Source organism: Melanostigma gelatinosum (assembly GCF_949748355.1).
Source record: "Melanostigma gelatinosum genome assembly, chromosome: 3".
NCBI lineage: Eukaryota > Metazoa > Chordata > Actinopteri > Perciformes > Zoarcidae > Melanostigma > Melanostigma gelatinosum.
The window spans coordinates 7,761,410-7,778,116 of NC_136636.1; the positions used below are offsets into that span (position 1 = coordinate 7,761,410).

At 44.1% G+C, this 16,707-nt stretch overlaps 1 protein-coding gene across 3 annotated transcripts in view; it reads right to left on the minus strand.

Annotated features, from left to right (window-relative positions):
• Positions 1-16,424, minus strand: part of fgd5a (FYVE, RhoGEF and PH domain containing 5a) — a 30,063-nt gene extending 13,639 nt beyond the window's left edge. For all 3 annotated transcript variants that reach the window (XM_079297260.1, XM_079297259.1, XM_079297261.1), the window contains exons 1-7: positions 16,288-16,424; positions 11,683-14,452; positions 6,063-6,180; positions 4,970-5,028; positions 4,599-4,629; positions 1,055-1,209; positions 517-673 (exon numbers count right to left, since the gene is read on the minus strand). In XM_079297260.1, coding sequence (XP_079153386.1) covers positions 517-673; positions 1,055-1,209; positions 4,599-4,629; positions 4,970-5,028; positions 6,063-6,180; positions 11,683-14,452; positions 16,288-16,297 — 3,300 coding nt within the window. In that variant the 5' untranslated portion in view covers positions 16,298-16,424. The remainder of the gene's footprint in view (positions 1-516; positions 674-1,054; positions 1,210-4,598; positions 4,630-4,969; positions 5,029-6,062; positions 6,181-11,682; positions 14,453-16,287) is intronic.
• Between the last annotated feature and the right edge of the window lie 283 nt (positions 16,425-16,707).

Below are 16,707 nucleotides of genomic sequence, written 5' to 3' on the forward strand. Positions count from 1 at the left end.
AGGCACACAATCTGTGGGCGGCTTTAGAATGAGCTTTTTTTGTGAATTTTGATTCCAACACTGAAATCCCACTTCTCGACTCTCCAGGGAGTAAAAAGATGGAGAGATCCATGCTGGACAAAGGACGAGTATTTGGTGTCGAGTGGGTATGAAATATGCGAGCGTGACAGAGGAAAGGTCAATCCCGTAGAGAGGAGTGGGATTGAGGGGGTTTTTGGAAAGGCCATTATATCCCCGTGGAAGCTGGGCGACAACATCTAAGTTGCGAATTGCTGAGTGAGTGCCAGGGAAAAACCAGGTTCAAGTTCTGCTCCCTGGAAACAAGCACAAGGCTTAACTTTTCCTCCACAAACAGATTAACTAAAGCCGAGATTTGAATATGTGACTGTCAAAATACCTTTTACCCTATTGAAGGGGGGATCTTTTGGTGTTAAGCAGTGGTCCGAATCCACGTTCAGTATGCTAACTAATAACACATAACAACACAAGGACGGACACAAAGATTCTGTGTTTTACCTCAAATGTCTTGACGATGTTGGCGAAGGCCAAGTTTTCCCTGCAGCTCTCCTCCAGTAAGGACATGCTGCGATCATACTCTGAGATAAAGGTGTCAAACACCCCAAAGTCCTCCCGACGTGACAGGATCACATCAACTACCCTTTGGCTCTCCTCCCTTCACAGAAAGGAAAATCTGAGATTTAGAACATTGTCTTTTGTCATTTCATGTAAAATACAAAGTCTACGATGTGCTCTGTGTCCCAAGAGCCTGTAGCCCAGCATAATTCTCCCCAAATGACTGATTTCCCACATTTTCCATAATAATAAGAAATTATCATATCATCCTGCTGTGTTTTCAAAAGCAGGGTTTAGATAGTGTAGAGTGATTATCGTGACCTCAGTGGAGAATGAATGATGGCTGTAGCTGAAGTCTCTTTAACATACTGCATAAGGGTATTGCGGCTACATACTAAATCCACCACTAACTGATCATCAACTGTTGTGCAAAACAACAGACCCCAGCCAAACCAACGGTGATGGCCATGTTGTTTCTTACCACTGACTAATGCGTTCCTCTAGCTCAGTAAGGATGCTGCTGTGGAGGGTGTAGACCTGGGGGAGCACGCCCAATATCTCTCCTAACCTCTGCTCCTCCAGCACAGGCTCCTCTTCCTCACCCACCGCCGCCTCTGTCACTGCGGACCTGAAGTCCTGCACAAGGGAGGGAAACAAGAATTTGTGAGGAGAGCTTGTTAATAAGACAAAAATGTGGGGTAGAAAAAGAGAGGAATGGAGGAAATTGTTGTTAGGATGAAAGGAGGGAGTGAGGGAGAGCAGGAGACATGAAAGGCAGAGAGGAATGAGGAATGAAAAGGGGAGAAAAATGGAAGGAAGGAAGGTCAGATCCTCCTAAACATCCTTCCTGCCACCCTCCCTTCAAATCACCTCAGTGCCTCCTCGCCACTTTGGGCTCTGTCCAGGCATTCAGGAAAGGCGGCACTGCTTGCACAAGAGTTACACACCAGGTGTTTTTGCATACAGACCTTGGTACTCAATGGCATAATGCTGTTTTGTACGTAGTCCCCCACTTTTCATTTCTCTGAAGACACGAGCTGATACAGTGATTCATATACAATGAATTCAGGTCCACTGAAGTCCATTCAGCACACATAAAACATAAGCAATAGGCATCAATAGCTGCAGTGTCAGAGACTAAGAGGACTAATATGAGGAGTTATGACACATGGGAGAGAAAAAGCCAGGGGAGAGGTTATTTATCTGCTCAGCAGATTAAGAAAAGAAATGGATAAAAGTAAGTGAATCATGTGTCAACATACTTTAAAAAAAATATATCTGTTTTCCCTATGGGGCCAAGCTGTCTGGCAAACTAATGTCATATATATATATATATATATATATATATATATATATTCATATATAGGGAAAACAGAGATAAAGCATGTATACACACGATTCACCTACTTTTATATGTGTATACACGTATAAAAGTAGGTGAATCGTGTGTCAACGTGCTTCATATATATAGCTTCTGTATGTCTTTAAGGGATAAGTGTCTCGAGCTCATCCATTGCAGTTTTGAGTAAAGCACAGACATAAAACAAATAGAGCTGTCCCAGTCGGTCGAAAGATAATGTGGTGACACTGGGTGCTTCAGAACATGCCGTTCATCATACACAATCAATGGTGTATGAGTTAACATTCATCACATCTGCCGGGGAGAAGAACAGTAACGGCTCTGGTTGGCTCTGTCTCCCAGGTTACACACACACACACACACACACACACACACACACACACACACACTCACACTCACACTCAGATCCATGAATGAGAGACGCTTTGCTCTCAATTTTGCCGGTCCACTCTCCACCTTATCCCTATTTCTCTCACGTAAGGCGGGTCAAGAAGCAACGCTAAGCAGTTGGTTGAGCATCCAGTCATGCGTGGTCATAACTCAGCACAGAGAATCAGTTCAGAGGTCACGGGCTACAAACGAGAACAAATAATACGCCGAAGCCGTACATATGTTGAAGCTGTTACAGGGAAAGTCCTTAAAAAGAGGAGCATGGCCTCCCTTCCTATGTGGAGACAGGGTCTGGAAATTCTTTGTATTCTTGTTATTCCTTATCAAACAATGGAACAATAGCCCCTGTGTGCCTCTCACTTAACGCTGCTCTTGTGTTTTTCCCCCCCAGTGTTTGTGCATGTTGTGCCGCTGGAGTGTTTCCCAGCTGAATTGCTCAGTTTCATGCTAATTATGACATCAGTCTGCATCAAACAGTCACTAATACATTGACACATCACGGTTTGAAGTTTGAATAATAGCGCTGTACCAATGCATTATGCAACAGCACGATAACACCAGCAAGCAATGTCACCTTTGAAAGGGCCAAGAGATTCAATTAGGTGGTATGTAGCACTGAAGAGGAGCGCAAGCCAAGGTTACTCAGGATCTTTTGAAAGTGAGAATCTGTCAAAACAGATCATTTACTATGAACATTGTAATTCATTTGGTTCAGGCTACACTATCAAAATGTCACTTCTGTGGCACTGATGCCCATATTGACTTGCAGCGTATGTTTCCGTCTGTGCTTTGGCATGCAGCAGCTAATTAGTATAATTGAGCATCATGATGAGATTGCAGATTTATGATTATTAAAGCCGCCCATTGTATAATATTTGCATTACTTGCTGTTTAATGGCATCACCATTACACATGACACCAGACAGCTGCTTTTTCTATCCACATCAGGCTTTCATAAATCATGGTGAGGGGCACACATAAGACACTCAGGTTAGGACCTTGTTCAAGGTTATAAGGTGCAGGCTGACTGATGGGTCTCTCTGGGTTCAATGACTTTACCTGTCAGATTCGTACTGGCAACCATCACCTTAATAGCAAATCTTCCACGCCATCCTTCAAAAGCTGCTGCCTATCTGACCTCTCCTCTACTGTACGACTGTCCTTTCTGATTTGAATTCAACAAATGCTTTCAATGTTTCATCGTAATTTGTGTGGTATTTATGGTAAATATCCTTCTTCGTTCCTAACTCTGAGGATTTGGATCTTCTTTTGACGGGCAGTGAGTGAGAAACGATGGAAATAGATGACAACCTTTTATAGTGGTGCATTGACAACCTGGAGAGGCTTACCACAGCTCACCTTTAAATCCTCTGTCTAGCATTAACTACGCTACTCTACTCAGAGACAAATTCTCCATTCTATGACCAACCAGGTAACAGAGTGCTGCATGGAGGACGTGTTTTTGTAGGCCAACCCCGGAAGTTAGCGTCCCACTCGACAAAAAGCCACATTTTTTGGGGGATTGATGAAGAAAATAAACTCCATGGCAAACACAGTTTTGTTGAGTTTATGATCCTTACAAGTTTGGTTCATCTGTTGCGCTTCACAAATGAGCACAACTTTCATGATTTTTGAAGTGCACTTGGCAGAAGCAAAAAGCTAACGCTTCAAAATTCACAAGAGGTGTATTTACTGCGGTATTTTATATCGTACAGCAAAACTATCTCCTGAGCTTGTGTTAACCACAGACCCTTTTTCAGTCATGTCACCAAAAAAACACATTCATAAAACCAGTTGACTTCGAGAAACCGAGATTTTAGGGTTTTAGGTCTCATTCTTAGAGGACTCTAATAGGGGCTCATACCGTGCATCCAATACAACCACAATAAAAGACCTCTGCAGCCTTTTTGTGACCTTTAGGTGGCCGTTCGCCAGCTGAGTATCAGAGTACACATATCAGTTGAGTAAGAATACAAGGACAGCATCAGCAACAGCGCCTGGTGTACGCACGCTGCGTCATCGTACTACTGACCACTCCAGACTGCAACATGTCAACTTTGTCAAGACCAGGAAGTAGATCTTGCTGCAACAACACTGATAAACCTGAGCAGCGCCTTATAATGGGGGGGGGGAGGAGAAGACGGAGACAGAGACTAGGGAGCAGACACACAGGATATATGATGTTATCAGTATAGGTTTCAAGAAGGTTTAATAGGCAGGAGACATTTAAAGCCAATGTGACACACTTCTGTGGTGTCAGCGAAGCTTTTCTTACCTGTTGAAGGTACTTGAGGGCGCTGACGTGTCTGAAAACACAAAGAGTGAAACACAAATACGTTAATCTTTCTGCAAGGCTCATTAAAATGATCTAAATTATGCATGATAGAGAAAACGCCATCAGAAGAATGGTTAAGTGTGCAGCAGGCTAAGGCTGGTGTGTTTAATAGGTTACACAAGACACTCGTATAATTGGCTGTCAGATACACACGCGATGAATTAGCGAAGGAGCAGGGGAGATACAGTTGGAAGGAATAGGAGAGTAGATACAAGGTCATGAAAAGACAATACATCAGGTGTTTGTGTGTGATGAAAGACATACACGGGAAGTGTGCCAATGGGGAAATCCACGAGCGGGAGGATACTCACAGTCTCTCTGAGTCGACGAGCTCTTTGGCGACGTAGAACGCCCGCGATCGGCCATCAATCTGGGGGACAGCGAGAGAGAACAGCGGGAGGATGAATGAACACAGCTGATGTTTAAAGTCTCTCCGTGGACACTTTTATAGGACATTAATAGGAACAGCGACGCAGCAGCCAAGAAGACTGGTGAAAAAAGTGAATTCACTATTTTTTTTTGAATTTCTTCTGTCAAAATAAGACAGATTATTCCATTAAAGTACTGCATAGACATGAGGGCTTTCTCAAATACGGGACTTTTAAATGCAGATACATTATGTATGAGCGGCTGTGTGTGTGGCGACCGCAATGCTGCCCAATGATTGAGAGGCTAATCACAGGGTCTGAAAACATCCGAGCCAAAACATAACTTTGAAGCCATTTGGAGGTTTACCGGCAAGGCTCCTGTGTTTTGTCAGTGTTATTTTTTCCTATGTGGGCCATTTCACAAATGCTGCATCAAAAGCACGCTGATCCTCATTTCCTCGAAATAGAACCAAAACACAGTTCCATTAAATGAAACTGTTCCTGAGGCCAGCTCAAGTCTCTCTGGTCCTCTTTTCCTCTCTGTTTCTTTCCTCAATTTATTGTGTTTTTTATTATTTGAAGAAGAAGAAAACAAGGAAATGCGTGTCGCATGGTGGGAGCTGTGGCCTGATATTTTTATGGTCGCAGGACGGGTGGAGTCCATCTCTGAGCTACTGTAAAATGGTTGCCTTTTACTGTATGGAAGTCTGGGGAACTTGAGGCGGTACATTCCAGCATGATCTCTCTGGACCTTCATGTCCCACATAACGCTCCAGCAAAGCAATGTAGGCTGGTGAATGTGAGCTCGAGCTTTCATAATCATCTTCCCGTAGAAATGTGCACAGTAATTATGCAGGGTTCTGTTGCTCACATGCTATGATGTCATTTTTATTCAATAACAACTGTCCAATCTAGGGCCTATGAATTGGACTTCATCATTTGATCACGTTGAATTGTTGTGCCAGTTGGGAGCTGAAAGGATTGATTCAACCACCTTCTACCCTGCTTTCATTTGTCTCTGAGTGCCATATCTCACCTGTCTGTCATAACTCTGCTCAGCCACCCCCTCTTCCTCCTCTGACGTACGCCCGTGGTCCTCGTCCGCTGACAGCCCAGCAGAGACGGGGTTCAGTGGGAAAGGCTCTGTGTAGGCACTGGCAAGGGAAGAAAAGGTAGTATGAACACAGCAAACAGGACCAGTAAATATTAATCCTAAATAGTTGGGGTGGAGAAGGAGACATTGATGACTCATTCCAAATAGCAAATTTACGGTAAATCCTTGCAGCAGCATGGTCTCAAAACACTGAGCAATAAGTCCCCTATACTATAAATATACACTTTTTCTATGTGTCTCTGAACATTTCCACTCCTCATATGGCGTCCTCCAGTGGCCCACTGCAATCTCTTTCATCATTAGTTCTTTTCACAGATGGCGCCGTTGTGTTGGTACACCGGTAATCCTTTTGCGTGCTGCTGTACCTGAGGGGGGCACGCTGCAGGTCATTTCATATGTAATCCCTTTAAATGCTACCTGTGGTAATTATTAATGGCCTCTGGCCCATTAAGACCCATCCAGTATGTTTGACCAAACTCACATTGCCACAATAACTGGACAACAGATATTCTCAAAGCAGCTAAAGGACAGCTTGTTGATTTGTTGTAAAGAACAAGTTCAGAAAAAAGAAAAAGATTTTAAACTTAATCGTGTTATTTTGTCAATAATTGTCAAACGAGTTACGGATTCTAGTATCAGTCGTTTAACAAAAAAATAATCTGAGATATTTATCTTATCGATTATGGGTTTTAAATCCTTTTGAGCAAAAATGCCAAACTCTCTCTGGTTCCGACTTCTCAATTTGTGAGAATTAGCTTCTTTTCTTTGTCTAATGTGATATTAAACTGAATATATTTAAGTTCTGGCCTGTTCGCCAAACAAAACAAGCAATTTGAAGACGTCACGTAGGGCTTATGGGAATTGTGATTGTTTAAATTTTTTCGGGAATTTTACAGATAATAATGAATGTTTGTCCTGATGTCTTAAACAGCTTCCTGTGTGTGTGTGCAGAGAGTACCGGTAGACGGCTATTAGAGGACCAAAGGTTAACAGAGTTACCCACCGGACTTCATCTCCATTCAGTCGCACTTTATGAGGTTCACACACACACACACACACACATTGGGTGGGCTGAAGAAAGCATCTACGGGCCATTACTCATGTTTGACCTCAGAGCAGACAGATCAACCTGGTGTGGGCTCCTGGGTGATGTTGGGAGGGAAAGAGAGCAGAAGGGATGGGTCTTCGTTCAACTCATTCTTAAGGTCAGATTTATTCTACGAGTGAGGGGAATTCCTTCATGTGTTCAAGAAGAATACACCGCAGATTCTCACCTTCACCTTTTCACCCTAGACCACTGACAGCACAGTCTCTGAAAACACGCCTTCCGTGCTGTAATGGAGGGTTGTGTCCAATCTATAATTATGTTCCCCAGAAAAGCCCAACAGAAAACTGAAAAACAATTAAATAGTTGCTTCTTTGAATTACATGTCACTTTTCTTCGACAGAAAACAATAACGTTTGAAGTTGAATTTCTTCTATACCAATATAGCTAATTTCCTGCCATAACAATCCCAAATACAGCGTTAGTTTAGCTCCAGTCAGCTCCAGTTGATAACGTGTCCATATTCAAATCTGCGAATATGTTATATGGTAATATGTGAAGCCCTTTAACAAGACTATTAAGGCGATGCTATTATTCCAGCAGATTGCAATGTCTTTTACAACATGCCAGAGTTAAATCTACTGTCAGATTCCGAGCTCACAATTATTCTCTGTGAAAAAGACCGGTACTCCACTATTCTCCTGTGAATTTGATGATGCCTGTAATATGTAATTCAATTGAGCTCAACAGTCAGCATTGAAATATGTATTAGGTGCAATCAGACGGGTCTTTTTCAACTTGTAATGGCACTATTATAAGAAATGGGAGCAGCTGAATAGGTTCATTAGCCTGCTAAGAAGAGGTGATGAAGAGATTGTGGGTAGTTTTAACTTGTTTGCTCCTTTCAATGATGATTACATGTAGCCTGTTGCTGTTGTGCTGCCGCTTTTGTGACATTGTTTGATGAAGTGTTTTGTGGAGACGCTGACTGCTGCTGTCTCACCTTTGACGTCTTTGGCTAATAATAAGCCCACATCATGGGATTCAGGGCCTCATAAGCAACAGTGTTATAACCTCTACTCACTTGTTTAACCCACTATGCCACTGTACCAAGAGTACTTTGAGGGTGTATGAAGTGGGAGGCTGAAGGCATTCCTGACAAACGGGAGCAACAATAACAGCAGACCTGGCATTCCTGGCGGAACCACACCTCCTCTTGTTGTTCCAGGGAGAGTCTGTGGGAACCCCTACTCCTCCACGGTGACCCCCTTCTCCTCCCTCTACCCTATCTGTCCTCTCCTGTCTCCACCTCCCTGCCTCCCGCCAGTGCCCCGCCCTCGACCTGCATTTCCTGTAAACAGACTGGTGGGAAGCTCCTAGGCTGGACACTTCCTCCCCGGGGATGACCTGGCAATGACCTCGGAGCGCATGGCACCAGGCCTGGCGAGCCAACGAACACGCCCCGTCCATCACCTCGCCACACAGCACACAGCCACCACCCAGTACAACAATGTACTTAAGATGGCTCCCTCATCACTACTAACGCAAACATAACAGTGGGTGGAGGAGCCGTTTTAGAGGCCATGGCAGGGCTCTGTCATCGCTCTGAAGAGGTTTGTGTTGAACTGTTTGAGGTGAAAATTAGACCAAACGGTAAGCAAGAGATGGACATGTTTGCATGCATCAGCAGTATCGTGCTGAACATAACACCATAGCTGTGTTTACTAGGGGCAACACATCTGCATTCCTGTTGTAAGTCTACCTGGATCTGCTTGAAGTTGACATAGAGGTAATGGACTCTTAGTTGGGATTTCTTTGCTAAACCGCCTCTTTTGTTGCTACAAGACTACTTAGCGAGTGCAATTCAGCTGAGACTGCATTATCAGCAGGAGCCTCATCTTTGATGAAGCAGCACTAAGTTGGAACTTAGTGTGCATGCACATATATGCGCGCACACACACACACACACACACACACACCTTGGTTGGGTTTGAGATGAATCATTAGTGTGCCGGTTCTTTTTCCATTGTGCACCGCTTGCTAATGAATATGTCTCCTTGTATACTCTGCATGTTTGTGCAGAAGTAATGTCTGAATGTTTCTATACATTAATCACACAAGGTGGAAACAAGCCAAGCCTTAGGAACAGCAACTTTGTGAGTTCTTAAAATGCATGTCTGCTACTATAGGCACGGCCCTTTTGTGTGCTGTGCTCTGGGGCCGCAGCGATGTCAAGCTTTGTACAGAGTTTATTGTAAGACGTATACACACAGAGGCAGGGACACACACCTACGCTGACTACACATGACTTGCATTGAGTGTATACACACATGCATACACTCACTCTCAAATAAACATAAAAAGCCCAGTATAGACACACCAAAGAGTGGCCCTGGCAACAGAAGCGTCTCCGGGGGGAATGCGGTGAAGGCAAGGCGACAGGATAGGTTCTTTGCATCATTGTGAGTGGTGTGAGACCTCCACCACACAATGATGCACATCGATTACATTACCGGGAGAACAAGAGCCCTCACTGAGGGACCATTGTCTGGGAAATGGAAGGGTTTTAAATGTTGAGATATACGTAAAGTGTAATGTACACTGGAAATAAACAGTAAGGAAATCATGGTATATAGTGTCGAGTGCTGCACAGGATGACTGGAGGAGACAAGCTTCATGGGTGTGAAAGTTGTATAAATGATTTTAACTGCAAGCTGAAACCTTTTCTACATGATGTAATATAACGAAAGACGGTATGTAAGCAAAATAGAATGGTGAGATAAGCTGGCTGCACAAAGAACATAAACAAAGTGAAGAAAGCACAAGAAAGAAAAACAAATGCAGACGCATTTTGCCCCAAGATTATCTTCAGCCTTTCAAGAAGCTCTTGGTAATGGCCTGTCTCTTTGACTACACACAGGTCATCAAACACAACTATTTTATTAAGACTGGGGAAAGACTGTAGCCCGTAGTGGCTAAAGCTGAGGCGCAGGCCAGGGTCATTTTGTACAGTCTGACCGCGGTGATCCCTCACTCTATCACACACTGCAGTAAATCCTGCGGCCCCGTAAGGGTCCAATGAAAGAGAAGCACTCGGGAGAGAGCTACTTTAATAAAAGCCCTCCTAAACTTAACAACAAGTGTCAGGTACAGGAGAGCAATTACACCAGAGCTGATCTTGCTCCCTTTCTCCTGTTCTTACTTCCCCCTCCCCCTCCTCTAAATGACTTTATCGCCTTTCCTCCCTCTATTCTTACTCTTCTGCACCTTCATATTAACACATCCCCTCCCTTTGCTCTCTCACATTTTTCTCATCCTTCTCCACCTCCTTGTGTGAAAGGAACTCCCCCACATTCCTTCACTTTTAATTGCAGCCCATAATGACTTCATCTAGTGTGAGGAGTAACCTGCGCTCTGTGAGCTACCCAATCGCTATGACCTGTTTTATCACCTCAGACTTGCATGGGAAGCAGCGGCACCAGATGCGACCTCTTAATCCACCAAATGAAAAACAGGAGTAAGCTCTCCCACAAGCATTGTCCATCTTCCCAAAGCCAGCGATGCCTGACACAGCAAGCTGCTCATCTCTCACTGAATACTATTCTACAAGAGGGAGATCCGATTCTACTCAGCCAGGTGCCCTCCGCTCATCTGAGATACAGTGTAGGAATATTCGTCAGCTGTTCAGGGGTCAAGATTGCCCTTCTGAGGAGATAGGGCCAGGCCTAACAACTCAGCTATTTTAAGAGGGGTTCCAGAGATAAACACGCTTGCCTCTTCTCTAGACTACAACGTGCAGGAGATGCTGCTTCATCTCTATAGTTTAATCCTGGCATGTATCAGAAGATTAGCTGTAAAGTCATTCGATCATAAACAAAAACACATTTCAGGCTTATTATGTTGAAGACGTCTAATCTAAGGCTGCAACTGAGGACTGTTTCCTTTATTGACTTATGCAGATTGATTAATTGTGTGGTCTATAAAATGTCATAATGTAGTGAAAACTACCCAGGGTGCAATCTGATTTCTTCAAATTGCTTGTTTTGTCCAACAGTCCAAAACCCAAATGTGTTCAAGCAAGTATTTACATTCGAGGAAAATGGTGTCAATCGACTATCTCTAATCTTAGTTATGGATAGTGCTGATTAATACGTAATATTTAATATATTAAAGGGTCAGTATACACAGGTTTGTGGTATCCAGCCATGCAGGTAATTTGGGTTTTATTTGCCCAGACTTTAAAAGATCTCTGCTTCAGCCCCAATACAATTAATGTCAAAAATGTTCAACAGCAATTTTCATTGAGAGGTTCTTTTGGGTCCAGTGAGTTGCAGACATTTCAGAGAAACATCTCGGCAAGTATCTGTGTGGCTTGATACCACTAAAGTTAAAACATGTAATGTAATATGTGTTTTTTGCAACTTGAGTGAATCCACCCTTTCAGGTTAACTTGAGCAGATACAAAGCCATTTTAACTTTACAGAGCTTTTACTTTACCTTTCAGTGTCGTCTTTTGATGTCTGGGTTATGCCTTCAATCCCAGGGAAACTGTTCATATCCACATAGCCATCATTCTCATTGCAGGCGACTGTAGTGCGATTTGGGTCCTCAAAAAACTCAGTGACAGTGTGGGATCTGGTGGGTCTGACAGGGATCTGGATGTTCTCATAGTCTGAGCTCAAGGCAGGGATGTTTTCATAGTCTGAGGTGTCCGCACTGGGGAAGGAGATGGAGCGGGGTTTGGTGAGAGGCAGCGGCATGGGGGAGCGCCGAGAACGCTCCTCGAAGGACTCCACTCTGGAGACGCTTCCGCCATAAGCTTTGGGGTCACCTTTCCTCCTCTGGGGGTCTTTGTATAGGACAAAGGGGGATGGCAGTTCTAAAGGACGTTGCTGGGGGTTCACAATGTGGTTCTGAAGCTGAGGAGAGCTGCCGGTGCTTCTACGATCAAGCTCTATGACTCTCCCGGGGCCGTGGTGGCTGGACTCGGAGGAAGAACGAGAAGAGCGGACACTTCCATCGCTGAAACCCTTCGAATCTGTCTTCCTCTTGAACTTGAGCGCCAGGAAGCGCTTGAAGGACGACTTCTTTTTAGGTATGTCGTTGGGATCATGCTGGATCAGGAGGGATGGGGAACTCTTGGTCACTGGTCTTTTAGTGATGTATGCCAGCTCAAAGGGTGGTGGGATGTCCACTAGAGAGGTTGGTGTGGAAACACCACTTGATGATTGATGGCTACGCTGTGAGAAGCTTCCAGAAGAGGTTATGACACATGGTAGAGAAAGCGTATCATCTTTCCTCTTCATCCGGATGCCATCCTTCAGAGAGTGGTTGATCTCTGTGGGAGTGTTCAAGGTCAATTCTGGACCCTCTGCAGATCGGGAATAAAACAACAAACGTTGAGACTTCATCGACGGGATCAAACACTTGACCCCAGGCTGCTGTGAATGGCTAAGTGGTTCGTTGTTTTTATCTAAGGCCACTGTGCAGTAGTCATGAGTCTGGCACTCCGTCCCAGTCTCCTCTGGTACAGTTTCTGGGACATAACCTGAAACTTTCCCAGAATAAGAGCGTGATCGTGTGACAATTGTCTTCCGATCAATTGTCACAAAGTTCTCCCCTTCTGAGTCAAACCCCGCCTCCTCGTATATATGCTCCTCGCCGTCTGAGTCTGTGTCCTCATAGTAAGGCACAATATGGCAGTCCAGTTCCTCAATGTCTTCTTCAAAGGCTTCAGTGGTGTGGGCAAACACCACCCTGTTGGTGAGCTCTGGGGTGCGGCCTCCATCTAGGTCTGCTGGCACTGTGATGTTGCACAACCTGAGGCGAGGCTGGCAGCTCTGTCGCTGGCTGAGGAAAGCCTCGTCACGTTTAGCCGTTCTCTCTTTTGCACTTTTTCCTTTAATATGCTTCTTTTCCGTTTCTTCCTCTTCGTCATCATCGCCTATCTCGACGTAATCCTCAGATGAGACACACTCCAGCTGCTTGTCTTCTGCTTGAAGGCATAGTGAATCGTCAATATCTGCATACTCATCTGCTGACTCGCTGTCCTTTGCTTTGCCTTCGTGCTGATTCGACTCCTCTGTGCCCTCCTCAATCTCACCCTGTTCTGAGAGGGCTTGCTTATCCTCTAGCTTGTCCACGTCATCTGATGTCACATAGTAAGGTTCCTGGTTAGAAGCACCTTCCGTTTGCAGTTCATTTGAGGGTTTGTCATCAGTATCATCCTGACTCCACTCTGGGTCAGCGGTGCCGGTCATATCTGGTGGAACAGCTTCGATGAACGAATAAGGCCCAAAAACATCCTCAGTGCTGGATGTGAATCGGAAACAGCCAGAGAGGTCCTTGGTAGCCCGTTCTGGTTGCCATACCCCTGTTTCCCCTGTTTCAGCTGGGTCACATGACTCACATGTATCACTAGCATCATCTGTGGGGCCAATCAAATCGTAGGGATACTCCTCAGTTACAGTTGGAAGCACACTGAATCCAAATGCAAATCCTCCAGCTTCCAGCTCAGTTTCATCTGTGTGTAAACAGTCCTCACTTTGTTCACTGTCTACTTCATTACGTCCAGTATCATTGTCCTCACCACCCTGACTGAGGGACTGCGGTTGGTCAAGATTCTGTTCCTCTACATGTTCGTGTCCTGAAGAGTCACAAGCTTTGTCAGTTTTTTCACTAAAACTTGGTTCCTTCTCTTCTGCCTCCTCTCCCGTTTCATCCTCCATCTCAGCAGGATTAAGTGAAGGCGTTGATGTTTTCTCATCATCAGTGTGATTTCCAACTGCAGGCTTGATGAAGTCATTGTCAGTGTTTTCATCCTCAGTAGTATCAACATTAGAACCATCATCAGCTTCGACTGTGTCCTCAGAACCAATGCTGTTGCCATCATTATCTAATATATCTACATCTTTTTCTGTTTCCTCCTCAATTTCTCCTTCTGCTATGTCCTCTTTGTCATTGTGCCCGGTGCCGGTGTCATTATCCCCATCCTCGCTTTTCTCCTCTTTGTCCTGGTTCTCCGCAGCCATTTCATGAAGATCCCCCGTCTCCCCATCAGAGTGAGCCAGGTCTCCGTTACTCAGGCTCTGTAGGGGGCAGGACTCCCCTTGTGCATGAGGCTCATACAGGGGTCTGGGTTTGGGGGTGACAGGAGGTTTCGGATGACGGACAGGGGGACACTGCCTGGACATCAGTTTGGACTGCACTTTGATGGTCAGATGACTGCGAACCTTTGGTTGAGGGACTTGCAGTTGATTTTGAAAATCTGTGGAAAGAGAGTAAAAGTTAATTGAATAAAAAGTAAAAGATACTTAAAATATTTCTATTTTTATTTTTTTTACATAATATCAGCTTACACGAGAATAAAAATGTATGTCCTGCTTTGGTATGGAAGAGGAAGTCAAGTCATGTACAATAGTCAGTGACATGCAGAATGCTGCAGGGGACATTATCAGCAGGAAAAACAACAGAGCCACAGGGTACTTAGAGGAGGAACAATAACATCTCCCTGTCTGGGAAATGACACATGCAGGTTGGATGCTTATGGAGATTAAACAAATGATGGCTAATTGCCATCAAAACCTTGAAATATGATTTTGTTATTGGTCCTTATATTCATTTAAATATATTGAAATGGAAACATGAAGGATGATTGACAGCTTTAATCTGAAATCACTACATCCTGCTTTTGACAATGAGCATCTGTATGTGTTGCTTTTGAATTTAGACTTTACGTTTAGTTTCCAGTTAAAAATTGTGAAGTCATTATAAAGCACTTCTTGCAAAATTTAAAATTGTCATGAAACACACCCCATACTTAATAAAGTGTGTACACCCCTTGTCTCTTCCTGTTATTTAGTACCTGCCCTGACGCACATCCTATTAAACCCTGTGTGCACTCTGGCTATCTCTGTGTTTCTCCCTCTCTCCCTGTCAGGGTCTCTCTCTCTCTCAGTCTAATATGAGCTTTTGAAGAAACTGCCCTTCTTTGCCATATAGCTTTCCGCCCACAATTATACATATTTTTTCTCTGTTAGTGTCATCGCGCTCTTCCTTTTAAGATTCCCAAGTTCATTAGCTGCTCCGGCAGAGCCTCCTTGGACTCCGCACAGGATGTCCATGGGGGGGGAGGACATTAACGCCATGGCCCCCCATCCCTCTTCCATGAACCTCTCTAGGAGTACAGATTTTCACAACACAAATGGACTTCCTTCTCATCATTCTTCCCTGATTCTCATGAAGCATACTCCTACTGCAGCACACACACACACACACACACGCACACACATGCACACACGCTTTTTTTCTGAAAAGGTCCTTTGAGTGCGTCAAAGAACAATAAAACTGGAAGAGAAAACAAGGGTCCCGCTCTGACAAAGCACCCAACTGCAAACAACAGGATATGAATTATGCAACAAGAATTCAATTAAAACAACTGTTTGAAAACAAAGGAAGAGATAGACACTGGGAACTTGGCTGTGCTAAACTCACAGGATATGATTTCATGTGACAAGGCTGTAGAACAAAAATGAGACATAGTTTTCAAAATAAATGTTTCCTTTGACAGAAATATCGATAACTATTTTAAACTATATTTTCACTTGATAAATTCACAGGACACTGCACTTGCAAGACAGGTGACGTTCTCTGTCTAATTTCACAAACATGGATTATAATCCTAGCTCTAACCCTATTACTAATCCTAGAACAGATTTCCCCAGTGGAGTCTTCCACGGAAAGCAACTTTATCCAGTGCTATGGATTTAAACTCACACCAAATTTCTGTGTATAGAATTCATCACATTTGCATTGTTGTTATGGTAAAAACCATGCAGCATCATTTCCATGAAAATGTATCTTTACCTAGCGTGGCCTAACTAATAGAACAGGCTGCATCAAGTTGCATTGGATATCAATTTGTATGTGAAATAGGTGAAAAATAAACAGTGTTCAGACAGGATCAACCAATTTCAAGAATTACACAAAACACACCTGCACACACACTCGCGCTGTCTCACTTTGTGTGCTGTGAAAACATTTTAAAGTTTGCTTTCCGGACTCTTAACATGAGCATGAAATATATTTAAAAAAAAAACCAACCTGTGTTCATTATGGGGCATCATCATCCACGGGAACCGACAGTTATCCTCATGTTTCCCCACACCGACCGCGTCGCTCGAAATGACGTGGAAACTAAATCCAGATACAAACACATTGCGGGAAAATCAAGCGGTAAAGAAAGATTTTCGGATCGTCTCGTTTGGTTTTTTTCTCCAGTGAAAGTCTCGTGGAAGACGTCCGTTGTTCGCAGAGTTGCAGCGGAGCTTTCAGCCGGCGTGCATCATCTCCAGTGCTGATGCTGCAGTAAACTGGTGCGCTCTTGTGTGGAAACGGGAGGTGCTGCTTGGCGCTTCCTGAGGCAGGACCAGCCTACAGCACGGAGCGCGAACCAAACCCACTCTCTATATGTGTCGCTCAATGCACATCATTACATCCGGGATATTGTATATTCACATCTGG